General features: G+C 38.0%; 1 protein-coding gene across 1 annotated transcript in view; it reads right to left on the bottom strand.

Annotated features, from left to right (window-relative positions):
* Positions 1-27,867, bottom strand: part of prex2 (phosphatidylinositol-3,4,5-trisphosphate-dependent Rac exchange factor 2) — a 174,386-nt gene that overhangs the window by 110,972 nt on the left and 35,547 nt on the right. The window contains exons 6-10 of the mRNA XM_048175299.1: positions 16,586-16,747; positions 8,526-8,659; positions 8,313-8,416; positions 4,888-5,037; positions 3,163-3,307 (exon numbers count right to left, since the gene is read on the bottom strand). Coding sequence (XP_048031256.1) covers positions 3,163-3,307; positions 4,888-5,037; positions 8,313-8,416; positions 8,526-8,659; positions 16,586-16,747 — 695 coding nt within the window. The remainder of the gene's footprint in view (positions 1-3,162; positions 3,308-4,887; positions 5,038-8,312; positions 8,417-8,525; positions 8,660-16,585; positions 16,748-27,867) is intronic.

The following is a 27,867-nucleotide window of genomic DNA, read 5'->3' as shown; positions in this document are numbered from 1 at the left end:
TACGTAACAGTCGGGGTGTACGCCCCCAATATTTGCATATGCCAGCCCATGATCGAGGCATTACACAAGGGCAGCCAGTATTAACGTCTGGATCTGTGCACAGCAGAATCATCAGACTAGGTAAGCAAGCAAGGACAATAGCAAAAAATGGAAGATGGAGCAATAATAACTGACATGATCCATGATATCATCATATTTTTAGTGATGTTTGTAAATTGTCTTTCTAAATGTTTCGTTAGCATGTTGCTAATGTACTGTTAAATGTGGTTAAAGTTACCATAATTTCTTACTGTATTCACGGAGACAAGAGCCGTCGCTATTTTCGTTTTTAAACACTTGCAGTCTGTATAATGCATAAACACAACTTCATTCTTTACAAATCTCTCCAACAGTGTAGCATTAGCCGTTAGCCACGGAGCACAGCTTCAAATTCATTCAGAATAAAATGTAAACAATATAACAGTATACAATACTCACATAATCCGACGCATGCATGCCGCATGCATGACGGACACTTTGTAAAGATCCATTTGAGGGTTATATTAGCTGTGTAAACTTTGTTTAGGCACTGTTTAAGGCAAGCGCGAGCTCCGTAGGCGGAGAGCACGAAATTTAAAGGGGCCGCACAGCATAAATCGGCTCATATTTAATGATGCCCCAAAATAGGCAGTTAAAAAAAATTAATAAAAAAAAATCAATGGGGTATTTTGAGCTGAAACTTCACAGACACATTCAGGGGACACCTTAGACTTATATTACATCTTGTAAAAAAACGTTAGATGGCACCTTTAAAGCTCTCACCTGATCATAACCCTTCTTTTTCTAGTGATATTCCTCTGACTTTTTCTCTTTTTTGTAATGTCTCTCAGCCATTTCCCTTTCTACAGTCTCCCTCTTGCTCACTCTCTCTCCTCCCCATCATGTGTGGATACGCCCCGAACTGCTAATAGGCTGCAGGTGTGTTGTGCTGCTCGGTGTGATTCACGTTCAATAGTGTTTCTTAAAATAAATAAAAAAATCGCTAAATGCACTTTTGAATGTACATACTGTAAACAAGGACAACTTAAAATAAAAAGTGTGACCAAAACTACAAGCATGAAACACTGCAAAAAAAAAAGGCCAGTTGCTATAAAAGTGGCTTTACAGGTGCCCTCGAATGAAAAATTGAATACATCTTGGCATTGTTAAATAACAAGAGTTCAGTACATGGAAATGACATACAGTGAGTCTCAAACTCCATTGTTTCCTCCTTTTTATATAAATCTCATTTGTTTAAACGACCTCCGAAGAACAGGCGAATCTCAACATAACACCGACTGTTGCGTAACAGTCGGGGTGTACGCCCCCAATATTTGCATATGCCAGCCCACGTTTCCAACATTATAAAAGGCATTAGACAAGGGCAGCCAGTATTAACGTCTGGATCTGTGCACAACCAAATCATCAGACTAGGTAAGCAAGCAAGAACAATAGTGAAAAATGGCAGATGGAGCAATAATAACTGACATGATCCATGATAACATGATATTTTTAGTGATATTTGTAAACTGTCTTTCTAAATGTTTCGTTAGCATGTTGCTAATGTACTGTTAAATGTGGTTAAAGTTACCATCGGTTATTACTGTATTCACGGAGACAAGAGAGCCGTCGCTATTTTCATTTTTAAACACTTGCAGTCTGTATAATGCATAAACACAACTTCATTCTTTATAAATCTCTCCAACAGAGTAGCATTAGCCGTTAGCCACAGAGCACTATCAAACTCATTCAAAATCAGAAGTAAACAATATAACAGTATACAATATTCACATAATCCGATGCACGCATGCCGCATGCATGACGAACACTTTGTAAAGATCCATTTTGAGGGTTATATTAGCTGTGTAAACTTTGTTAAGGCACTGTTCAAGGCAAGCGCAAGCTCTGTGGGCGTGGACCACGGGATTTAAAGGGGCCGCAGCATAAAATCGGCGCGTTTATAATGATGCCCCAAAATAGGCAGTTAAAAAAATTAATTAAAAAAAATCTATGGGGTATTTTGATCTGAAACTTCACAGACACATTCAGGGGACACCTTAGATTTATATTACATCTTTTAAAAACATAATCTAGGGCACCTTTAACCCAAGGTTTAAAAAGACATTAACACAGGGTTAACTGAATTAGGTTGCTATTATACACCTGTTCAAAAGTTTGGGGTAAGTAAGATTCTCATTAAATCTCAGCAAGTACTCATTAAATTGTTTAAAAGTGATTTAAAAAATAAATAAATAAATAATACAGAGCCCAAACACTTGAAAGGTAGTGTACCTTAAGTGTTTGTGACTATAGCAATGCCGCCTCAAAATATCTCCATTGTACATCACTGGTATGAAAAGCAACTAGGTTAATCGGGTCATCAGATTTTTGAGGCAGATAAAATAAGAGCTTCACTTCTCCACCACAGTCTCATACAACATGTACATTATGGCTTATAGTCTGGGCCATACAGAATTTGTGACTGTGTCTGTTTATTAAATAATATGACTAATGTGATTAGTATTTCAGCTGTCAACAACACACTGTAAAACTGTAATTCTCTCAGTTCCCTTTAACTTGTGATTATTTTTTAATTAATTCCTCATAATTTCCTTCAAATCAATCTAGATAATGCCAAAAAGAGTCTGCAGGTCTGCAAGTAGTTAGCCCTGTGGTGTCTCTGAACAGTTTAAAGCAAGCAGGGAACTCTGTGTACCATTCAAAACAGACCAGATTTACTGTGCATTGCTAAATAAGAAGCCCATATAAAAACTGTTCTTAAAAGAAGATTCACAACCAAAAAAGGATGCTATTTCTTTCACACATTGTCAAAATCTTTAAGGAAAAGAAAAAAAAAACAAGAGACTGATGGACTCCACAGGAAAGGTTAGATTTAAAAGCACAGAAATGGACCATTTCAGTTCCTTTATACTGCACTGCTCTGATATTTATAAGCGACCAAAGGTGCTCAAAATGAAATGTTATGTGCTCCCATCACTACAGTCACTCCTACAGCTACACACTCTCTTTCTCAGCATGTCACTCGATCTCCTATGATACTACAGGCCATGACCCCTATTGTAATCTCTCCTGGAGTCTATCACAGCCATTATCTGCACAGAAAGATGGCTCTCGCTGACCTACCTTCCAAGGAAGCACTTTGGGAAGGTGGTGAGTTTGCGCTTGCGGTCCTTAATGAGGTGGCCCTGTTTACTCATGAGGTTATAAAGCTTCTCGCCTTTCTCAGATATCATCACCCAGGTGTCCTGCTCCATGCCCAGTCTCAATGCTGGAAAAGCAAATAAGAGATGAAAGATTTCACTTTCTGAACCCAGAATTACACAGATTGTTTATGTGTTGTATGTATAGTGCAGTGTATGTATATAACATGAAGCATGGCAAAAACTCACTGCGTGATGTAGCCTATAGAATGCCGTTAGAATGCCCCTAAAATTCAAGATATCAGAGCAAAAATGCCCGTGTATGAGTTTGTGTCTCATATTTATATCATATGATTTAGTAGTTATGGAGTATCACACGAGTAACGAGCACAATATCACACGAATGCTGTTTTTGTTCCGAATAGCACGAGTGCAAATGTGATATTGATTTATACAACAGTCCAATGGATAAGAAGTTAATATTGTTATTTTAGGCACGATATTGTCTTTTTTTACTCAGTTTTAATAATGAAAATATTACCTGTAAAGCCAGAGCAGAAGTGCATCTCTGAACAACACACAACAGTGTTTCGATTCTGAATGAATCCGCGTTTTGAGCAAATAAATCGGGTGAACCAATGATTCAATAACCAATTCATAAAGAGAGCCATTTACTTTCCTGAATGAATCAGCCATTTGAACGAATCGAATTAATGAATGACTCAATTACTTACTCATTTAGATATTTACCACCAACTACTGGCACTTTTAGTTTCTTCCTTAGTGTATAATTTGTTAAAATAATAATAATAATAATAATAATATTTTGGGGATAGTTTGGCAAAAAATAAAAATTTAGTTTGTTTACATTTACTCACCCTCATATAGTTTCAAACCTGTATGACTTTCTTTCTTCTGTAGAACATAAAATAGGATATTTTGAAGAATGTTGGTTACCAAACTGTTTTGGTCTGTAAATATATCTAAATACCGATTCAGATGCAGCTTCTGAAAAAAAAAAAATCATGGCCTTTGTAGCCTAAAAGTTTATGTGTAATAAATTCTATGTTGTTTCAAATAAAATATTTATTCCTAAAGCTACTTTTTGTAATGTCTATTTAAAACTTTTTCTCATTTAACACAATAATGATTTAAATGAACTTTTGGGGGTTTCTCAGCTGAATTTGATGTGCGATTAAATTGCAATTAATTAATCGGCACATCATTTAATTAATTTGATTAAAAATTTGAATAGAGTCACAGCCCAAATATATAATTATAAATGATAAAACTATTAAATTAAATTAAACTGAGGCTTTTAATGTTGAATATAATTACTCATTTTATCCTTTGAAATTAAAAAACAAACAAACAAACATTTAATTCAGGTATTGGCCATACTTACCTTAATACTTGCTTCAAAAAAAAAAAAAAAAGGTGCCATTACACAAATATTATAGTTTCTCTATGTTGATGATACATTAATTTCGAGAATCAATGTGTCAATATATTTCGGTTTTAAAATGTAATTTGTATATATAAAAATTTAATAATAAAAATAATATAATAAACACAAAAATACATTACATTGAAATACTTTACAGCAAAATGTGACCATTAAATCTTAAATTAAGACTTATTTGTTGACTCATAGTACACTAATGTACCGTTTTTGTGACTCCGCAGATATAATCCCATCACTACTCACTTTTTCGTCTTTCTCTCTCTTTTAAAATGGCCTCCAGCCATTCCTGCTTCTCCTCTGGCGTTTTTGCCATGCAGACGAACCACTTGTTCTTCGCTGTGTTGTGGATCTTCCAGCCGTTGTTCACGATGTTCCCGCTGCTATGGTAATCCGCTGAGGAAAAACACCGACAAGTAATCAATGTCTGCCTGTCAGAGACGCCTTTTATAGCTCTCTCAGGCCACTTCCTTGGATTTTCCAAAACATATTTTCCTTTTGTCTTTGCGGCCCATTTGTCTACATGTGGCACAACCAGCGATGTTCTCCGTTTCGCATTCTTGCCTTCCCTCCACATTTGTGTGCCAGGCTATCTATCAAAGCAGCCCAGATGACAAAATAGATGTTCTTGGCCATAAACAAAGCAGTGCGAACAGCCCATGAGAGCAGTAAAGTTCAGAACAAATGAAACATTCCCACATGAAACAGGCAACAAACAAAACAGCCCATGAATGAAATGGATCACAGGCAGACGACGAATCAATTGCTCTAATTACAAGGCCGTGAAGAATCGACATGCTATTTGAACAGTCCTGAAGAACAGGCAGGAATTAAAACCCATCTTGAAGCACTGATTGCATTAATGTCTCAGAGGAACAAAATCCTTTTTTTAAAACTTTCAAACAATACTGTGTGTGGTGGTTTCTTGATCATTTTCATGCATTGTTTTGGGATAAGTTCTACATTGTTCAAAATGTAACTATGCTTTGCTTAGCAAGCAAGTTGGGTTGTTATATTCATGAATCATTTTTTTCTATATTTGCTTCAACCTTATTTGGATGATGATTATGCAATAATCATGATTGCCCTACAAGCAAGGTCTGACAGAGTATAACTCTGAAAACCATATGCGAATAAACACCTCAGCAAAAAAAAAAACAAATAAGGTGAGATTTATTCATCAGTTTCTTTTCTCATGCATTAGAAATAGGCCGTTCTTTCGTACCATAATAAGTCAATATGTGTTTCTTTCACTCGTGAATGGCTTTGTGTTGTAATGATTACACCTCTCAGTTCAGCACAGGAACTGGACATATTACAGGCATCCATCTGTACAACCACTGGTGGTTTAATGCCCCCACAGGCAGCATCTTCCTTTGATTCAATTGAATCAATTTCCAAATGGCTCTCAACTTTCATTTGAAGTACCATCCATTTAAAACCGCTTCATTAGCCCTTGCAGTTTTTTAATTCATACTATAATGCTACAAGCTTTAACCTGAGTGTTCTTTCTTTAATTTAAACAATTGAAACCCAAATCAAAGAGAGAAACTCCATCCATGACTTCGACTGCACTTTTACAGCCATGCACAGGAAGTCTCCCTCAGCATAACAGCTTTCATTACAGGCGAATAATAGTCTATGTCTGGATTTTACACAGAGCCATTGGGGAGAATGGGAAAACACCCACAAGCAAATGCGGCGGTGTTGGCTTTGTTTAGATTCCGTGGACTGAAACCCATCCATCTCCAGAGCAGCCAGATATTAGGTCCGCCAGGGAGCAAATGATTGCTTCTACAAATATAACTGATAATCAGGGCTTCTCCTTCGCCAAGACACACTCCACTCAAGAGTTCATCTAGTCACCGGGTTCCAAGTGCTTGTCATCCTGCCCAGAAAATGCCATTTTTCTAACCTTTAGCTGTTAAAGTAGTTAAACGCTTACCCCACACACTTTGAAACAGCATATCTGCAGAAATTAAAGTTATATAGTTTATTAGTTTACCCATGAGGGTGCAAAGATTTTAAAAGAAATGGATGGATTTCCATTAAAGCCTATATGTATGTCACATGACTTATTTGAGCTACTTTCATGGTGGTATTTTGTCACATTTGGAGCTTGATATTCACTTTCCCAATTCACTTTACGGAAAAGGGCAGCCAGGACATTCTGCTAAAATCCTTCTTTTGTGTTTTACGGAAGAAATAAAGTCATTATTATAGTAAAATGAAAAAAAAAACATAAATAAATTAAATGTTAACTGATATATAAATATAAAAATAAATATAAATATATAAATATAAATAAAAAAAATATATATATATATATATATATATATATATATATATATATTGGAACCACTAAGATTTTTAATGTTTTTAAAAGAAGTTTCGTCTGCTCACCAAGGCTACATTTATTTAATTAAAAATACAGCAAAAAACAGTAATATTGTGAAATATTATTACAATTTAAAATAACTGTGTACTATTTAAATATATTTGACAAAGTAATTTATTCCTGTGATGCAAAGCTGAATTTCCAGCATCGTTACTCCAGTCTTCAGTGTCACATGATCCTTCAGAAATCATTCTAATATGCTGATTTGCTGCTCAATAAACATTTATGATTATTTTCAATGTTGAAAACAGTTGTGTACTTTTTTTTTCAGGATTCCTTGATGAATAGAAAGTTCAAAAGAACAGCATTTATCTGAAATACAAAGCTTCTGTAGCATTATACACTACCGTTCAAAAGTTTGGGGTCAGTAAGAATTTTTATTTTTATTTTTTTGAAAAGAAATTAAAGAAATGAATACTTTTATTCAGCAAGGATGCATTAAATCAATCAAAAGTGGCAGTAAAGACATTTATAATGTTACAAAAGATTAGATTTCAGATAAACACTGTTCTTTTGAACTTTCTATTCATCAAATAATCCTGAAAAAAAATATTGTACACAAATATTTTGTACAATTGTACACATTAAATGTTTCTTGAGCAGCAGATCAGCATATTAGAATGATTTCTGAAGGATCATGTGACACTGAAGACTGGAGTAATGATGCTGAAAATTCAGCTTTGCCAACACAGGAATAAATTACTTTGTGAAATATATTCAAATAGAAAACAGTTATTTTAAATTGTAATAATATTTCACAATATTACTGTTTTTTACTGTATTTTTAATTAAATAAATGTAGCCTTGGTGAGCAGACGAAACTTCTTTTAAAAACATTAAAAATCTTAGTGGTTCCAAACTTTTGGACTGTACTGTATATATATATATATATATATATATATATATATATATATATTTATTTATTTATTTATTTAAGGCAGCATTTAGTTTAACTTATTCTAAAAAAACTAAAATTAAAACTGAAATAAAAAAAATGTAAATAAACTATACAGACTTTTAAAAAAAAAACTAATAAAAATGCAAAAAAAACAACTAAATTACTAAACCTTTAACTAAAATTAAAATGGAAAATATACAAATAAAACAGAATTTAAAATAATAATAAACACTGAATTTGGAATGACATGAGAGTGAGTACATAATGAATGGATTATATAGTTGAAATATTTTTTTTCAAACTATGTATTAGTGATGCAATAACATATTGGTGGTGATGGAATTGGAAAAAGTTATTTGACAGAATAACACACACCTGTTCCATCATCCACATTCTCCACCTCCATGACCTCAGTGTTGATTCTGCCTCGGAACAGGTAACGAGGACCCTCAGTGGCCGTCTTACTGTTTTTCAAACGCCTGTAACAGAGCGCAGCACAGAACCATTACTTTGAGCTTCTCTGTTATCTCATTAAAAGCCAACACAGCTGGAGGTTGAAAGGTTTGACAGGTGATAGTGAAAGCTCACCTGTTCTTCTTCTTACAGTACACCAGCAAGTTGTCAAAGAGGAAGAAGATGCGTTCCTGGATGTTCCCCGCAGAGATCTTCAGCAGAACTCCCTGTATGAGCATCTCCGTACAGCTGTCTGTGATGTTAGAGCCCTGTGGAAAACAGAGCAAACAAAGTTAAAAAGTAAATCATAAAAAATGCTATTAAAAATGGAATTTTATTTTACGGAATTTTAAAATATAAAAGAATAAAATAAAAAATAAAATATTAATCTCAGTCCTGCTGTCTGTGATGTCAGAGTCAGTATTATTTTAGTATCATTGATATACTATTATAGTTTTTGTTAATATTTTTAATTAGATTTTATTTTTATAATTCACTTTGATTTTAGTTAAAGTTTTAGTAATTTTGTTGTTTTTTTGTCATTTTATTAGTTTTTTTAAAAAATATGTCTATATAGTTTTTATTTATTAGTTTTAGCTTATTTAGTTTTAGTTTTGTTTCAAACATTTTTTTGTTAACGATATTAATCCAGGTTAGAGACCCAAGTAAGGAAAATACACCAAAAAAGTAAAAATAATTTAAATTTAGAAAAAATTTATTAAATTATAAAAAACACTTTAAAAAATGAATGTTACATGTTGTAAGATTAAAGGTGGGGTTAGCCATATTTCAAAAACGCTGTTTGGAAGTTAGTCGGACCGACACCAACAACAAAGGTGTAGCCAATCAGCATTAAGGGGCGTATGACGGTCAAAGAGAAAGAATGAGCAAGAGGGAGATTTGAAGAAAGACTGAAGAAAGAAACACAGGGCTCCAGACTGCGACTAAATGCTTGCATTTTGCGACCATTTTTCCTGCCGGTGCAAGTAAAATTTTGTTAGCGGTCGCGCTGGCACGACCACCACAACATCGTCCAACATAGAAATGGCAAACGTAATGAAAGCAGAACGAAATTGCGCTACTCATTTGTGCTTCACGGACTATTTATCAGTTCGGACCAATGTCGGTGTGCCCCTAAATTTTCAGCTTGTGCTCCTAAATTTTTCAGTAAGGGGCTACAGTGCTCCTAGTAAAAAAAAGTTAGTCTGAAGGCCTGAGAGATGAGATAAAATACAAAAGAGCTCAAAAGAATATCACTGGAATGAAGGTTTATGACTGGGCAAGCGCTTTAGGACCCGCGATAACATTAGAAAAGCTTTCCAGCGCTGAGCGGTAAAACCAGCTAAGCGGGAAGGCCTGAAAACAGACGCGGAGGCTGCTTTGATTCTGCTTCACACATGAGTAACACTGGGTTTAAGTGTCATTGATTGGCTGGAGCTGCTGTGCTGTTGGCGACTAACAACAAACTCTTGTTTGTATTTACTCTTGTGTACTGTACGCTCATTTTTGTGCTTCCTTGTCGTATGTTTATCATATGCTCTTTATTTTTAATTCAGTATAGTGAGAGTTGTGCAGGTAAACCACTGCACACTGATGACCGCTAGAGAATGCGGTGTTTATCGTCATTGTTAGTGCACTAGCCTCGCCTGCCAGCAGCGATTGGGCTTCGAGACCAACTCGGAGCAGGGCGGTTACGATTGGAGGGTGAGTTTTGGAGGTGGAGCAATGAAGAGAGGGGTGTGTTTGTTTAAGTTGATTTCAAATATCAACAATTTCCAACAGTGTTTTTGAAATATGGCTTACCCCACCTTTAATCTCTTTTCAGCTTTCTGTAATGTTGGAGCCCTGAGTAAAGACAATAGAGCATAAAAGTAAAAATAGAAACTGTGGTTTATTTTTTTGTTATTTTGCTATAATACAGTTGTTGGGAATTATGATGCTTCCATAACTATCACTAGTAATGTCTACAAATATTTTTTTAATTTCCTACAGCTGCCATGTGGTCTATCCTGGTCAATAGAGTCTCATGAACACTGCATCATCTATGCTTCACAAGACCTGCTGTGAAGGACACACAGCTGCACAGGAGGTCAACAATAGTGAGCAATCAGTCGCTTCTGGACACTACTGTGGAAAAAAAACCTGTCATCCCATCTCCACCCACAGCCTGTGAGAACAGACAACCCCTTCCTCTCCCTCCAATACCAGAACACATATTAATGCAGTGATGCATTTCACATTTAATGAGTTGAAGTTCATGATTACTAAGCAAATCTTAGATTCTTTTCTTTCTTTGTGCGTGTGCGCACAAAGCTTTGTTTCCTGGATATGAAGTAACAGAAAGCCAAAGGGCAGTAATGAAGCACAGAAGATTAAAACAGATTTGGGAACTGCTTCCAAAAGGTCATTGTGTACTTCATAAAAGCGGTTTTGGAAGAGTCACTGCACTCAGAACAGTATGTACCACTAAACGGAGCACAGAAATGTCCCTATAATATTCATTGCCGTCCTCTGTGAAACTTATGGTGACAGCTCTGACCACACAGACCAAATGTACAGTATATAATTTCTCGCCTACCAGAAGGGTGTGACTGCTCAGATATGTGTTGCAGACAGAAACAATCTTGCAGGGAAATTGTAGATCTTTAAACAAAATTCAGTCAACATAATTTTCAAAACCCATGTCTGTCTTTTTAAAACATTCCACTATATTTCCCTCATAAAAATCTGACCGCCTGTTTTTCATTCTGCGGTATGTTTTTACAATGGTTGATGTGGACAGAGAAACCTGGCTAGGATCATTTCAACACGCACCCTGAATGCTAAAACAACATGGCCTGGCTTTGTTTTGCAAAATTTCCTCTTAAAACACAAGGACATATGCAAGGCTGTCGGGATCAAATGCAAAAGTCCACTTAATCATTTAAAAATAGTTACGGCCATTGCAGTTTAATCTCTAAACATGCGAGACTCAAACTTATTACGATTGCTTACAAATACATTACATGCATTCATGAATACGCGATGGCTCAGTGACTCATGGAGCAGATGGGTAAACAGATTCAAAGGATGTAAGCATAAACACCGTCTTCTGTATCGCCATCTGCAAAATATGCTCCAAAATAGATCTAAAGAATGTTGTGAAGTATTCATACTATTGAGGCTGAATCCCAGTGATACAGGAAGTTGTACGTGAGACAGTTCAGCTCAACACTCAGGAGAGAGTCCTTTGTGGTTAACATACTGACCACAACCGTTAACTCAGTCTAGTGCTACCATGACAAAATGACTCACATGTACCGCAGCATCAACACCAAAATGTCATTAACGACGCCACCCACACTCACAAAACCCAGACATTTAGACTCTGTTGAAGTCTTAAAAGTAAATAAATAAATAAGGGATAGTTCACCCAAAAATTCAATGCCATCATTTACTCTACCTACATGATTTTCTTCTTACTTCTGAACAGGTCAATGATGTGACAGGTCATTTTTTTGTCCAAAGTCCTTAATAATAATAAAAAACAATAATATGACATCCAAAGTATGTAAGGTCAACTTGATCTCTTTTATTGAATCCAAAAGGTTTTAATTATATTTTGCTACATATAAAGGTATTTTAAAGATTTTGAAGTGTCAAAAGGTAATTTGGTTTAACCGTCCAAAGGCCAATACAGCCATTTAATTTGAGATTAAAATATCCTAAAAAGTAATAAATGTATATGTATAATAAATGTATAATAAATGTATTTTTTTTATTCTGGCATGATTTTATAACATCATATAACAACATAGTGCAAAATGGTATTAAAATTATGTGTAGAAGTCGTTATGAGAAAGAATGTCTGGAAAATGAATTTCTTTGATGTCATTCGGAGTAACCAATATAGAGGGACCACTTTGGATCAAGTCATGCAGTCAATATTATGTGACAGGATGTGAAATCATTCAGACACCTGCAAAGGACCACATGGTCATGAAGCAAAGTAACTAACTCTCTCTTAACTATTTGAAAAAATCATGTCACTTTCTTATACGCATGTCCCGAAACATCAGGTCATTCGGTACAACCGCTACAAAACATAGAAAATGTTGTAATATTTTAAAAACTTGTACTAAATATAAAATGTTTGATTGTCCTCTTGCTAGCTAGCTAGATATCAGCCTGTTAGCACTGTTTGAAAATATCGTCATTCGGTATAACCAAAAATGTCATTCGGTAAAACCGAAATTTTGGCGACAAATTTTGTCCATCTTGTAATAAATGACAATTAACTGATTATAAAACATATAATCTCATTGTTAACAATTAATAAAACTTAAAAATTAATTATATCTCCATTATATTTGTTTAAAAACTTTATTCGTCAATGACCCGAACACCAAAAATGCTCCAAAAATGATTAAGAAAACACCATAAAAGTACTGTAAATTTGTGATCCAACTTGTGCACTACATATATGTTCATACACTAGCTTTTTGTGAAAAAAACAAAAACAAAAAACACACATTTAAGTCTATTATTAAACGCCACATTTCTCAAATCTCATTCAAATATGTCACCAAGTTTGACATCAATGATGCCAAATGTCAAATATTTTCATGTGTCTTGTAACTTATCTCTACATGATACATTTGTATATGTGCATATGCAAAATAGACTAATGAGCTAAAATTCAAAAGTTTGATTCAAAATAGCAATACTGTTAAATATTATTACAATTTAAAATAACCATTTTGTATTTTAATAAATTTTAAGAATTTGCTGAATTTTCAGCATCATTACTCCAGTCTTCAGTCACATGATCCTTCAGAAATCATTCTAATATGCTGATTTTGTGCTCAATAAACATTTCTAATTATTATCAGTGATGAAAACAGTTGGGCTGCTTATATTTTTGTAGAAACCTTAATACTTTAAGGATTATTTGATTAAAAAGTTCAAAAGAACTGCCTTTATTTGAAATAGAAACTTTATAATAGAAACTTTTGTGAACCTTTTAAGTCTGTCACATTATCAATTTCATGCATATCTTTCTGAAGTATTTTTATTAAAAAAAAAAAATGGTAGTGCATATTTAAATATAAATTCATGTAAGCATTCTAGTAAATTTCTCATTTTGTCTTCTACAGAAGAGAAAAGTAATACAGGTTTTTTCATTTTCTTTCTTTGAACTATCCTTGTACTAGTCACTCTATTGTCTGAACTAAATCACGTCCTCGTCAACTTCCTCGTACATCCTAATGAGTGTGAGTTCGCCATGTCTGCGTCTTTTATTTCACCTCTTTCTATCTTTCTCCAAAGCCACCGAGCAAACCTCATTGGACGGGTCTGTTACATAAACCCCAAGCATAGAACCCACACTGCCCACACAATCACCACCATTGTTACCCTTGGCCGGCAGCCGCATGCCCAGTCACACATTATTAAGGGGGAAGTCTGGAGGATAAATGAGTTTCGAACTGTAGTCGGCGATACCTGCTGGTTATTTGATGGGTCACGTGTCACATGCAAAATAATGTGATGGGGGTAGAACAAGTCTGCATGTTAGATGTAGTTTGTGGTTAGTTTATAGAGCACTTTTGAAAGTATTTCTGCTCTAATCAGCCATCTGAATATGAATAATGGCAGAGTTAATCTTGTGCTGGTCAAGCGGCCGCTACCGTCGTACAAAGTGGGTCTAATTAAAGGCATTGAAGCAAAGAGCAGACAGTGCTGGCGTAGTCTAAAGAGCACTCATATGAGCTGGTGGGTGGAGGGAGAGGTTGTACAGAGGCTGAAAGAACACGAACAAAAGCATGAAGTTCAATTAGGACTTAAGATTTTAGGGTTTCGATAGTTTACATCAAAGACACTGACAAGAATGGAGTTTTGGGGGTTTGTGATGGCGCTTCTTACTGTATCTTCTGACGTCAAACTAACTCGGGTGAAGGAGTTTACACTACCGTTCAGAAGTTTACAGAGCAAGGATTTTTGCACATTTCAGTGTCCATCAAGGGAACTCATAAGTTTAAAAAGTATAAGTACATCTCCTTGATGGGTTAGTTCACCCAAAAATGAAAATTCAGTCATTAATTACTCACCCTCAAGTCGTTCCACACTGTAAAAAATGACCGTGATTTTAACAGTAAAAGACTGTAAAAATGCTGCGGTGAAAAACTGTCAATTGGTTTACAGAAAGTTCCCGTACTATATACGGTGAATAACTGTAATAGATCTAACGGTACATTTAATGTAATTTTACGGTAAAATACCATTAAATTCACAGTTTTTGGAAGTGAAAAATAACAATTCATTGTAAAATTTACAGTGAAAAAACGTAAATTGACATTCCCACAACTCCCTGCGTGACACTTCACATTTTATATATTTTCATTGAAATAACTCTGTTTCTTCTTAGTTTTTCTCATTTTTTTCTAATCAGTTATGTACATTAGGGTTTGATGTTACATCTAATGTTGTTAAATTAATGTTTATTGCATTTTTAAAATTTCATGCATGTTACCATGATGGTGTTTAGTGTGTGTGTGAATGACACTGTGTGCACCTTCTATATATTAGTATTGTCCTTCTCAGCTTGTGGAAAATCTGCTTGTGATGAACTTTGATTCATCATGTGACTCTTATCACCACTGTGTTTGGTGACTGTCAGTGTATTATAAAGGTACAAAACAGATATTAGTACTTCATTAGGTTGGTAAATTAACATTATATCAGTTAATGAAATACGTTATTTTACCGTAAATTTAACAGAATTTTTTTTTACGTTGCTACTGTATTTTTTACAGTAAAGTTCTGGCAACCACAGCTGCCGTTTTTTTACCTTAAATTTTACTGGGATTTTTTTTTACAGTGCACACCCATAAGATCTTCGTTCATCTTCGGAACACAAATTAAATATTTTTGATAAAATCCGATGGCTCAGTGAGGCCTGCATTAACAGCAAGATAGTTAACACTTTCAAACGCCCAGAAAGGTACTAAACCTTAATGTTATAAAGTGACGATAATACTTTTTGTGCACCAAAAAAAACAAAATAATGACTTTATTTAACAATATCTAGCGATGAGCAATTTCAAAACACTGCTTCATGAAGCTTTGAAGCTTTACGAATCTTTTGTTTCGAATAAGTGGTTCGGCCACTGGTTTTGAATCATCGCCCCCCCCAGTGGTGAACCATTGAAATTTCGAAACGTTTCGAAACACTTATGATGTAACGAAGCCTCATTTATTGAAATCACGTGACTTTGGCAGTTTGATACATGCACCGAACCACTGATTTGAAACTAAAGATTTGCAAAGCTTCAAAGCTTCATGAAGCAGTGTTTTGAAATTGCTTATCACTAGATATTGTTGAATAAAGTCGTTATTTTGTTTTTTTGGTGCACAAAAAGTATTTTCGTCGCTTCATAACATTATGGTTGAACCATTGTAGTCACGTGAACTGTTTTAAATATGTCTTTAGTAGCTTTCTGGGCGTTTGAAAGTGTAAATTAACTTGCTGTCAACCTCACTGAGCCACTGGATTTTATCAAAAATATCTTAATTTGTGTTCCGAAGATGAACGAAGGTCTTACAGGTGTGAGATAACATGAGGGTGAGTAATTAATGACAGAATTTTCATTTTTGGGTGAACTAACCCTTTAAGGTATCTTTCTTGTAACACAAACTTTGCAGGATGTTACATGCAAATTGTTAGGGTTAGGTATGGAAGCTTGTTTGTTCTGACATTTTTTCTCACAATTGCATGATATAAAGTTGCAATTGCGAGTTATAAAGTCAGAATTGTGAGATATAAAGTCAGAATTGTTGGATATAAACTTGCAATTGCGAGAAAGAAAGTCAGTTTTTCTCGCAATTGTGAGTTTATATCTCTCAATTCTGACTTCTTTACTCTTCTTTTCTTCTTCTTTGCGAGTTATAAAGTCAGATTCTGAGGGGAAAAAAGACTGACTTTTTTCACAGAATTGCGAGTTTATATCTCCCAGTTCTGACTTTATCACGCAAAAAAAGTCAGAATTGTGAGATAAAAACTTGCAATTACCTTTTTTACTTTTTATTTAGTGGCAGAAACAAGCTTCCATAGTTAGGGGATAGAATATACAGTTTGTAGAGTATAAAATCATTATGTCTATTGAAAGTCCCTATAAAACATAGAAACCCATTGTGTGTGTGTGAGTGTGTGTTTGTACCTCCCAGCCCTCAATATGAGACTGCCACTCTTCCAGCACCTCCAGTTTCTCCATCTGCCTTTTGGCCTCATTGATACTGGAGCAAACGGCTTTCATCACCTGCAGCGACTCCTGCACCATCAAGTAGTCATTGTGTTTCTTTGGGGTTCTTTTCAGCAGCTCCTAAACATCCACAGAAAACGCAAACATTAAGCAACAACAAAACATGACCGTATCATAAAACATTATGAAGTGAACCTATCTTTATCACAAAGCTTGACACTGATGGAATTATTAAAGCTAGTGGCTATGTTTTCTGAAGAATTATGGCTAAAATTGTGTTTGTAGTACGTTTAATAATGTTGCTACTGCGAGGCAGATCTTCTGGGGAAGATGCTTATCTCTAAACTAAGTCTAAACACAAGGGTTCTGCCTCATCAGTTTAATTCCGTCGCACACATTTACATGTCTAAGATATCTGAGCAACCACAGATGCCTATCGCTGGTATTTAGCGAGAGGGGTCGCGGTGACTGACTGTGAGAAGCTCAGTGAAAAAATTATGCTAGAAATTACACTTGTGGGTGTTTACAGTAAACCATTTAAATTTCAGTGTTTTGGGTTCAAGAACAGCCATGAAACATTAGCAATCGGCCTGGCAATAGATGAAACTCAGAGTCTAAATAATGGCTTGTAAAATTGTTGTTGATTTTCCATGTAAATGTACAATACAATTTTTGTAACACTCTGACTTGTCCCCCTATTATGCTTTTTCAGATATAATTTTTCATGTAGCGTGTAATATAGCTGTTTGTGAATGTAGGTCAAAGTGCACGATAAATGGAGTTATTGTCTATGGAGTCAAATTAATGCCTTAAAGGTCCCGTTTTTCGTGGTTTTTTGAAGCTTTGATTGTGTTTATAGTGTGCAATATAACGTGTTCATGTTTCGCGTGTAAAAAAACACAGTAATTTTCACATAATTTACTTTTCTGTATACCGCTGTTTCCACTGTCATAAAAACGGGCTGATGACTTCCTTGTTCTATGAAGTCCCTCCTTCAGAAATACGTAACGAGTTCTGATTGTGCCAGCGGTTCCTGTGTTGTGATTCGACAGCAGTTTAGCGCATCTTGCCCGGAAAGGTCACGCCTCTTACCATAACGTGGAGATGCACGCGCTCAGTGTTATTGTAAACATGTCTTTAATTTTACCCTATCAATTTGAGCCGGAATCAGACCCGGTGATTGGACTGCGGGATGAAAATAACAGCGTTTCGACGACATGGCGACAAACACACTCTACAAACGCAACTCTTGTGTATTCCTGTGGGCGGAGGTTAGTCAAAAAACTGTTTTAGTGACGTCATTAAAGAAGGAAGTAGAGGGATGTAGTCCAAACTGGCCGTTCGATGTAGGCGACTTCTGTTAAATAAAATATCTCGCTTGGCATTGAACTTTGAGCTTTAAAATTGTACAGATTTTATTTATACTCTAACAACAACATTACACACTAACTAAAGTTTGAAACATGGGATCACGAAGAACGGGACCCTTAAAATAACGTATTGCAAAAATAAAAATATAATCAATTACAAAAATCAATGACAGCTGTAATCCTATTTTATCTTTGCCACATATTTTTCATGCTCAAACCTACTAAATCATTCGCAACGTTCATTTTATTCTGCGTTTCAGTCAAGCGTGCACTCACGATACCGGTTTTCCTTTGTGCTGCACTTTTCTGTGCGGATCTCTTTATGGCACTGGTTTGACGTGGGGGTGGAGTCAAGAAACGGGGGCACGCCTCCGCGAAATGCATTGGAGGGGAACGTAACCGGCGACAGGTGAAATAATTCTTTGACATGGTTAAAAATAATGAATGGTTTGTTTTTGTTGGTTTGTTTAGCATATGTTGTCGCCGATTACGACCCCCTCCAATGCATTTCTTATAGTAATATGACCCGTTGCGCTCTGTCTCACTGCCTGTATCCACTTTTGTGTCCTTAAAAATTCGTTTTTTGGGGTCGACAGCTTATAAAAACTTATTTCTGGGTTTTTTAGCTTGTTAGCTGTACACCTTGTCACACAGCAGCTTTTAGGCATTGTTCTGTTTTTTGTAATGAGACAGTGAAAAAAACAGTGAAAAAATCAGCCTGTAGATGGTTGGATTGTTTTTCCCCCGGTGGGCGTGGTTTTCAGATTATAATAAATGCGCTCTGTCTCTATGCTTGATCTGTTCTGTTCCGATCTGCGTCTCCTGCCGATGACGTGTTTCGCGGGGGCGTGCCCCCGTTTCTTGACTCCACCCCCACGTCAAACCAGTGCCATAAAGAGATCCGCACAGAAAAGTGCAGCACAAAGGAAAACCGGTATCGTGAGTGCACGCTTGACTGAAACGCAGAATAAAATGAACGTTGCGAATGATTTAGTAGGTTTGAGCATGAAAAATATGTGGCAAAGATAAAATAGGATTACAGCTGTCATTGATTTTTGTAATTGATTATATTTTTATTTTTGCACTACGTTATTTTATTTTGCAATTTATTATTTTTGTTTGCAAAACTTATTTTTTTCTGCTCAATACTTTATTTTTCCTTTGCAATTCTTTATTTTTGTTTGCAAAACATTTTTTTATTGCTCAATTCTTTTTTTTGTTTTGCAAAACTTTATTTTTGTGCAAAACTTTAAGGCATTAATTTGACTCCATAATTGTCTCTCAAAAGAAAGAACCGATTCTGCATGAAACAAGTCGTCAGAAATTCCAGACTTACTTCCTAGACAAACCTATGTAGATTTGTAACAAATTTGCTTTGGCTGCCCGCAGACAACGTCTACTTTGACCCGCACTCAAACACTGAGGACTGGACGAGTTTGGTCCGTGTAGTCGACATGTCGAGAAGAAGCAAATCCACTTTGCATGCACTTCAAAAGGATGAGGAAATGGGCTCAAATTGATGCGGTACAACTGACGCCATTGTTGCTGTCCGTATCACTATGTAAAAGTGCTGAGGAAGCCAATGGAGCTGAAATTCAGACATGGTAATGGCCATTTTGTTTCCAATACGTGCTGCAAGCGGTTGACCAATCACAACAGACTGGGCCATCTGACCAATCAGACTAGAGTAGGCTTGAGGAAAGGAGGAGTTTAGAGAGACTGAATCCTTTATCAAACTGTTTCACAAAATGTGAGAAAAAAGGTGGTGCTGCAATGTATATTAGAAAATTAAAGTGCTTTTTGACCTTGGATGCATTTAAACATATTGTAGGAGACCTCCAAAACAACATTTAGAACCTTTCAAATAGTGTCATGATCACTAGTGTGAGTGCCCCATCAGCCACTAGAGGGCACTCCATCCTGGACTCTTGTTTTCACCCCTTGGACTTCATTACCCATAACGCACTGCCGGACTCATTATCTCATGATCACTTCATTACACACAGCTGTCTTGTATTATGTTATCAGTGTCTGTCTATTTATACCCTGTTGGTTTCTGTTCTAGTCATGGAGTTTTCAGTTCACATTCCTGGTTTTCGTGTGTGTTTCTTGTTCCCTGTTTTTGCTCGTTTTGTGTGGACTGCTTTTCTGGATTTTGACCCTTGCCTGTTTTTGGACTCTCGATTGTGGATTACCCATTAAAACTTACCTGCATTTGGATCTGTCTCTTGTCTCCGTGTTTGCAACCGTGACAGAAAACTCCATCACTTAAGGATCCAGCAGGATGGGAATCTTTATCACTCCTCCAACCACTGCGGAGGAACGGATGGCTCGCCTGGAGAACTTAACCACCCTGAGGCAACAGGGCAGAGAGGTGGGTGGTTTGGCACAATTGTTTTGGACCCTGGCGGTAGGGCTGGGATATAGTGATGTCGCTCTGAAGGAAATTTTTAATATATGCCTGGATGACCCTTTGCCTCAGTGGGAGTTGGAGGGCCTTCAGATCCTGGATTTCTGGGGCTTCATCAAATATCTTGGTTTTAGAAGCCAGTGGGCTATACCTGGTCACCCTGTACCCTACCGTAGAGACTTTCCAGAAACCACAGAGGAGGTGAGCACTGAACCTCTGCTTCACCCCGGTAAAAGGAGGAGGAGGAGAAGGAAGAAGGCTTCCTTCATCATTCAAGGCCTGGAGTCCTCTCCAGAGCCCGCTCCAGCCAGTGAGTCCACTCCAGAGCCCGCTCCAGCCAGTGAGTCCACTCCAGAGGCCGCTCCAGCCAGTGAGTCCACTCCAGAGGCCGCTCCAGCCAGTGAGTCCACTCCAGAGGCCGCTCCAGCCAGTGATTCCACTCCAGAGGCCGCTCCAGCCAGTGAGTCCACTCCAGAGCCCGCTCCAGCCAGTGAGTCCGCTCCAGCCAGTGGGTCCGCTCCAGAGTCCGCTCCAGCCAGTGAGTCCGCTCCAGAGCCCGCTCCAGCCAGTGAGTCCGCTCCAGCCAGTGAGTCCGCTCCAGAGCCCGCTCCAGCCAGTGAGTCCGCTCCAGCCAGGGAGTCCGCTCCAGCATTGCACGCTTCTTCGGTCAGTCCTGCCATGGCCCAGAAGGCTGTCTTCACCTTCTACGCCTTGATTGTCTTGCGTGCCTGGAGGATGCACACTGGTGTGGTTGACTCTGGATCTGTTGGCCAGTTCAAGGCCGCTGCCGTCCCAGAGCGGTCCAGGCCTAAGCACGCTGCCGTCCCAGAGCAGATCCAGCCTGAGCCCACTGCCGTCCCAGAGCAGCCCCAGCCTGAGCCCGCTGCCGTCCCAGAGCAGCCCCAGCCTGAGCCCGCTGCCGTCCCAGAGCAGCCCCAGTCTGAGCCCGCTGCCGTCCCAGAGCAGCCCCAGTCTGAGCCCGCTGCCGTCCCAGAGCAGCCCCAGCCTGAGCCCGCTGCCGTCCCAGAGCAGTCCCAGCCTGAGCCCGCTGCCGTCCCAGAGCAGTCCCAGCCTGAGCCCGCTTCCGTCCCAGAGCAGTCACAGCCTGAGCACGCTGCCATCCCAGAGCAGCCCCAGCCTGAGCCCGCTGCCATCACCGAGCTGTCCGCTCTCCCTGAGACGGCCACAGAGGCCGTTACCGAGCTGTCCGCTCTCCCTGATATGGCCGTGAAGCACCCTTGGCCAGCCCTGCCACCGCCGCCATCCAAGCCTTCTGCCCTGCTGCCACTGCCCAGGCCTTTTGAACCGTCGAAATCCACTTGGTTTGTTCCTCCAGCGCCGCCCTGGCAGTCAGTCAGGACCCCAGGCCTGCTGGCACCTGCCTGGTCAGTTCCCCCAGCGCCACCCTGGCTGTCGGCCAGGACCCCAGGTCTGTTGACACCCGATTGGTCAGTTCCTCCAGCACCACCTTGGCAACTGGCCAGAACCCTGACCCCACTTGAGTCTCCATGGACTGTTCCCCCGGCTCCCCCCTGGCCTTCTGTGGGAGACTCTGGACCTGGCCCGCCATCCCTCCCCCTGAGCCTCCTCCTGTCCACCTCCCTCCTGAGTTTTTGTGTTTTTTTTTTGTTTTTTTTTTTTTTGTCTGGTGGAGCGTCTGGTAGCCGCTCCTTTGAGGGGGGGTAATGTCATGATCACTAGTGTGAGTGCCCCATCAGCCACTAGAGGGCACTCCATCCTGGACTCTTGTTTTCACCCCTTGGACTTCATTACCCATAACGCACTGCCGGACTCATTATCTCATGATCACTTCATTACACACAGCTGTCTTGTATTATGTTATCAGTGTCTGTCTATTTATACCCTGTTGGTTTCTGTTCTAGTCATGGAGTTTTCAGTTCACATTCCTGGTTTTCGTGTGTGTTTCTTGTTCCCTGTTTTTGCTCGTTTTGTGTGGACTGCTTTTCTGGATTTTGACCCTTGCCTGTTTTTGGACTCTCGATTGTGGATTACCCATTAAAACTTACCTGCATTTGGATCTGTCTCTTGTCTCCGTGTTTGCAACCGTGACAACTAGCATAATACTGTGCACTGTCTCTGGTCCCCAGAATGTGTCTGAAGTTTCAGCTCAAAAGACCCCAAAAATCATTTATTATAGCTTGTCATTTTTGTGTGTGTCCCTTTAAATGTAAATGAGCTGCTGCTCCCTGCCAGCTTTCCAAAAGAGGGCGGAGTTTTAACAGCTCACGCTGCGGTTGCTCAACTATGACAAAGCTGGACAATCTCACACAGCCAAAATGACGATTGTAAGTAACGGCATACATTGTTCAAACCGGAGTCGGACACTGATGGGGAGACTCAGGAAGAAGTTTAGAATGCATCTGGATGTTTCTGAATGGTTAGTGGATAAATTTATGTAATTACCTGGGAGTTGATTTAACTCATCAACTAACATGTGCCTTTTGTGCAAAACCTGTATGAATGCCCATTATACATTAATTACAGGTGCTGGTCATATAATTAGAATATTGTGAAAAAGTTCATTTTTTTTTTATTGTAAATTATTTTAAAAAAATGAAACTTTCATTTATACTAGATTCCCTACATGTAAAGTAAAACATTTCAAAAGTTTTTTTTGTTTTTTTTTAAATTCGTTGATTAGAGCGTACCGCTAATGAAAGTCCAAAATCCAGTATCTCAAAATATTAGAATATTTACATTTGAGTTTCATTAAATGACCATCCCTACAGTATAAATTCCGGGTATCTCTTGTTCTTTGAAACCACACTAAGGGGGAAGACTGCTGACTTGGCAATGGTCCAGGAGACAATCATTGACACCCTCCACAAAGAGAGTAAGTCACAGATGGTCATTACTGAATGTGGTGGCTGTTTACAGAGTGATGTATCAAAGCATATTAAATGCAAAGTTGACTAGAAGGAAGAAATTGGGTAGGCAAAGGTGCACAAGCAACAGGGATGACCACAAGCTTGAGAATACTGTCAAGTAAAGCCAATTCAGACACTTGGGAGAGCTTCACAATGAGTCAAATGAAGCCGGAGTCAGCACATCAAGAGTCACCACACTCAGACATCTTCAGGAAAACAGAAACAGAAACAATGTCAGAAGCATCTTACCTGGGCTAAGGAGAAAAAGAACTGGACAGTGAACAGTGGCCGAAAGTCCTCTTTTCAGATAAAAGTAAATTTTGCAGTTCATGTTGAAATCATGGTCCCAGAGTCTGAAGGAAGACTGGAGAGGCACATAATCCAAGCTGCTTGAAGTCTAGTGGGAAGTTTCTGAAGTTAGTAATGATTTGGGGGGCCGTGACATCTGCTGGTGTTGGTCCATTGTGTTTTATCAAGTGCAAAGTCAATGCAGCCATCTTCCAGGAGATTTTGGAGCACTTTATGCTTCCATCTGCTGACAAGCTTTATGGAGATGCTGAATTCCTTTTCCAGCAGGACTTTAGCACCTGCCCACAGTGCAAAAACCACTTCCAAGTGGTTTGCTGACCATGATATTACTGTGTTTACTGGATTTTGGACTTTCATGAGCTGTACGCTCTAATCATCAAAATTTAAAAAAAAAAAAAACTTTTGAAATGTTTTACTTTACATGTAGGGAATCTAGAATATATGAAAGTTTCATTTTTAAAAATAATTTACAATAAAAAAAATGAACTTTTTCACAATATTCTAATTATATGACCAGCATCTGTATATAATATACATTATATAGTTTGCCAGAGCCATACACACCCAGCTAACATTTATGATTGCTATAAAATGGTATAATATTTTTTCTAAAACATCGCTCAGACAGAAACGCTCCTTTTTTTAGCAATCGAGCTTGCCAGGGTCAACTTGCAGGCTATTCAAGCTAACGAAACTCTAAACAGTGTTCTGTGCTAATCTGTGCAGCCAACGACAGAACAGTTGGCATGCGTTGCTCGAACTTTTGTCGTTAGAACTGGTACACCGTTTTCGCTTGTGAAAACAAAATAGTGGCACCGTGGGTGGAAACGTGCAGATTAAGGGGTTGTAATATTATAATAAGATCCCCTTCCTACGTCACAAGGGGAGTGAAATCTGAGCGGCTCGTTTTATCACATGCTTGCAGAGAAAGGCTTGCCGAAACTAAGTTACTGGGTTGTCCTTTTTCAAAGTCAGATTTTCATGATACGTCCCCTTTAAAGAGAGAGGGAGGGGGGGGGGGGTCTAATGCTATTTCATGCATTCTGACCAAGCAGCAACCTCCCCCAGTCTCTCGTGAAGCCAATACGGAAGTGACTTAAACTGCGATTCATCGACTGGCCGCTAGGGACAGGCTCCAAAAGAGAGCAGAATCTCATTGAGTCTCATGTTAAATTGGCCAAGTTTATAGCAGGAAAAAACATGTTTATAAGTTGGTTCAAATTGTGGTTTTGGTCTATACTGCTAATTTTGTCCTTCATGACAACTGTGAGGGAGGTGCATTTTTTTCTAACTCATTCGTTTAAATTATATTAAGCCTTAAAGTTCTGCATAATTAAGGGCGTGGTCACTTGAGTGACAGGTAGATGCCGCTGCTGTCTGTGAGCCGTCACTTTACCTCAGCTAATTGCAGCCGCTGAATTTGGCATCTCAGCCGTATTTGTGCTCGATTATTTTATACAATTATAAAATATAGCTTGCTGCATAATATTCGAGACTGATGTGTGTCTGTGTAGATGTGCATGCGGAGGAGAACACACGTTGTTGGATCGTGGCATTGGCTGAAAGTTTTGGTTGTGAGATTTACTACAATGACAATGGCGGGAGGATATCAAAATCCGACAGCACTGCTTGGATATTATAACTAAAACTGCTGCACTATTTCGAAAAAAATATACTTTGGACACGGTTCATTTGTTTGTTAGATACGATCGTATACAGTTTTACAACATAAACGCTGCTCAGATTGCATTATTTCTTGAAGAACGATGACAGAGAGCAGATCATTCAGAAGAAATGTGATGCAAACAATGGACAAAATATAAATCTTTCATGGACAAAAAGTACTGTTTTTTTTGTTTTGCAATGGACACTTTTTACCCAAGTGTCACGGATTGGATTCATCTCACGATCTCTACTTCATTATAAAGGTATGAAGTCCCATTTTGATTTTCCATGTTGTTATTTGCACACCCAACACTACTGGTTTTGGAGCATCTATATCTTAAAAAAAAATAATATTTTATTTAATATTTTAGATAGTATCTAAGATAGATAGATAGCTCCTTTGCTTGCTAACATGGTCACGTCGAGCTAGGCGGGCATGGTTTCAACAACCAGTCACATCAGCTCAAACCACGTCCCGCCTCTTTGCTCATTTTCAGTTATCCGGGAGTGACGTACGGTGACGCGCAGCTAAGATGGCAGCAGCCTCATTTTCGCTTCAAAACTGCTGTTCAGAGTTTTTTACAGTCTATGATCCTGACTTATTTACACTGTTAAAGAATTGCATTCTCATGCTAAACATGGCCAAAGTTTCAAAACACAAGTTGGACGTATGACAGAGTATTTCTGGGCCAAATACACTACTTCCGGTTTCAGAGAGTTTTGGATCTTTATCACATAATAAAGGGTGGAATTCCTAGTATGGGCACTTCTCCCTGATAAGCGTGCACACACGTATCACCCAGAGAGAGAGCACGCCCATCAATGCGCTTCGTTCAGGTTATGAAAGCCAAGAAATTTTTCAACACTTTCACCAAAGAAGTGTTTTTTTGGTTGTGAGGGAAAGATTACCTTTTTCAGCATCCCAAAGAACCCAGCGTTAAGGTAACAGTGGATGAAGTTTGTTTTTCCGGGGCATTAACAGAGTTGTGCATGTGTGTTTGTTTGTTCCCGGAATTTCGGTGACGAATGTTTTGTAAACACGTCCCAGTTCGACAGTGGATTTACAGATTGCGGGCGGTGAGTAAAACTGCATCAAATGTCTGTGTTTTGTTGTCAATCGGCGCGCAAGTGTATAAAATGTAAACATCACAAACGTTTTTGTTCCCTTTTTATTTATAATGATGTCACAGCTTTTCTACACAAAAGCTGCACGTGCTCGTGACTCTTTAGCTCTGCCCACAGCACTGACGCGACGCCAGGCGCGCCTCCAGGAGCTCAGCTTTTTTCGGAAAGACTAGGTACAGTGTATTTATCTTTTATAAATATGATAAAACTAAAGACTTTTCGGAGATATGAAGGATGCATTACTAATATACAGGTACTCAAGATTAAAGGATTAGTCCACTTTTAAATACACTTTTCCTGAAAATTTACTCACCCCAATGTCATCCAATATGTTTATGTCTTTCTTTCGTCAGTCGAAAAGAAATGAAGGTTTTTGAGGAAAACATTCCAGGATTTTTCTCCTTACAGTGGATTTCAATGGCTACCAACAGGTTGAAGGTCAAAATTACAGTTTCAGTGCAGATTCAAGGGCTTTAAACGATACCAGATGAGTAATAAGGGTCTTATCTAGCGAATCGATCGGCTGAATGTTCTACGCCTTCCCTATTCTACTTACGGAACAAACGCGGCGCCAGATTCGTTTTTTTTCCGTAACTTGAATAGGGAAGGTGTAGAACATTCAGCGTAAGCGTTATGAAGAATGCGGAAGCGGAAAGTACGTTCAAGGCGATATTTTGTTTATAAAGCATAAACGGTTGTATTTTTTTCGAAAATGACCGATCGATTCGCTAGATAAGACCCTTATTACTCATCTGGTATCGTTTAAAGCCCTTGAAGCTGCACTGAAACTGTAATTTTGACCTTCAACCTGTTGGTAGCCATTGAAATCCACTGTCAGGAGAATAATCCTGGAATGTTTTCCTCAAAAACCTTCATTTCTTTTCATTTTCATTTCATTTCTAAAGAAAGACATGAACATCTTGAATGACATGGGGGTGAGTAAATTTATCAGGAAAAGTGTATTTAAAAGTGGACTAATCCTTTAACATACATGAGATTGGTAGATACTGTGTGTGTTACTTACCCTTTAAAAAAAAGTTTAGATCAAACTTTTAGGTGTAGCATTCAAGGTGAAAAGGTCACAATATCACAGTAGAACATACTGCCATGTTTGGAACAGCATACTACTCATACTATTTCAGCAGTAAGTGTATGTATACACAATATGCACATTTTATGCATTCAAAGAATACCCGAATGATTGGTGCAGACATTTATGAAATACAGTAATGTGCTCGAGTTGACCTTTCATTTCAAGTATGACAAATTATCAGAACTTTTAACATCTCTTGAATGATTAATTATTTAATATGTTTATTTGTAATGAACATATTAATCAATATGTTTAATGATCAAATTTTATATTTCAAGTGTTAAAACATTGTGCAAACAATTTTGAAAAACTGTATTATAAAAATGTTTTATAAAAAAACAACTATATATATATATATATATATATATATATATATATAT

This window comes from Megalobrama amblycephala, linkage group LG22 (assembly GCF_018812025.1).
Source record: "Megalobrama amblycephala isolate DHTTF-2021 linkage group LG22, ASM1881202v1, whole genome shotgun sequence".
Taxonomy (NCBI): Eukaryota; Metazoa; Chordata; class Actinopteri; order Cypriniformes; family Xenocyprididae; genus Megalobrama; species Megalobrama amblycephala.
This window is presented reverse-complemented; position numbering and strand designations above follow the sequence as displayed.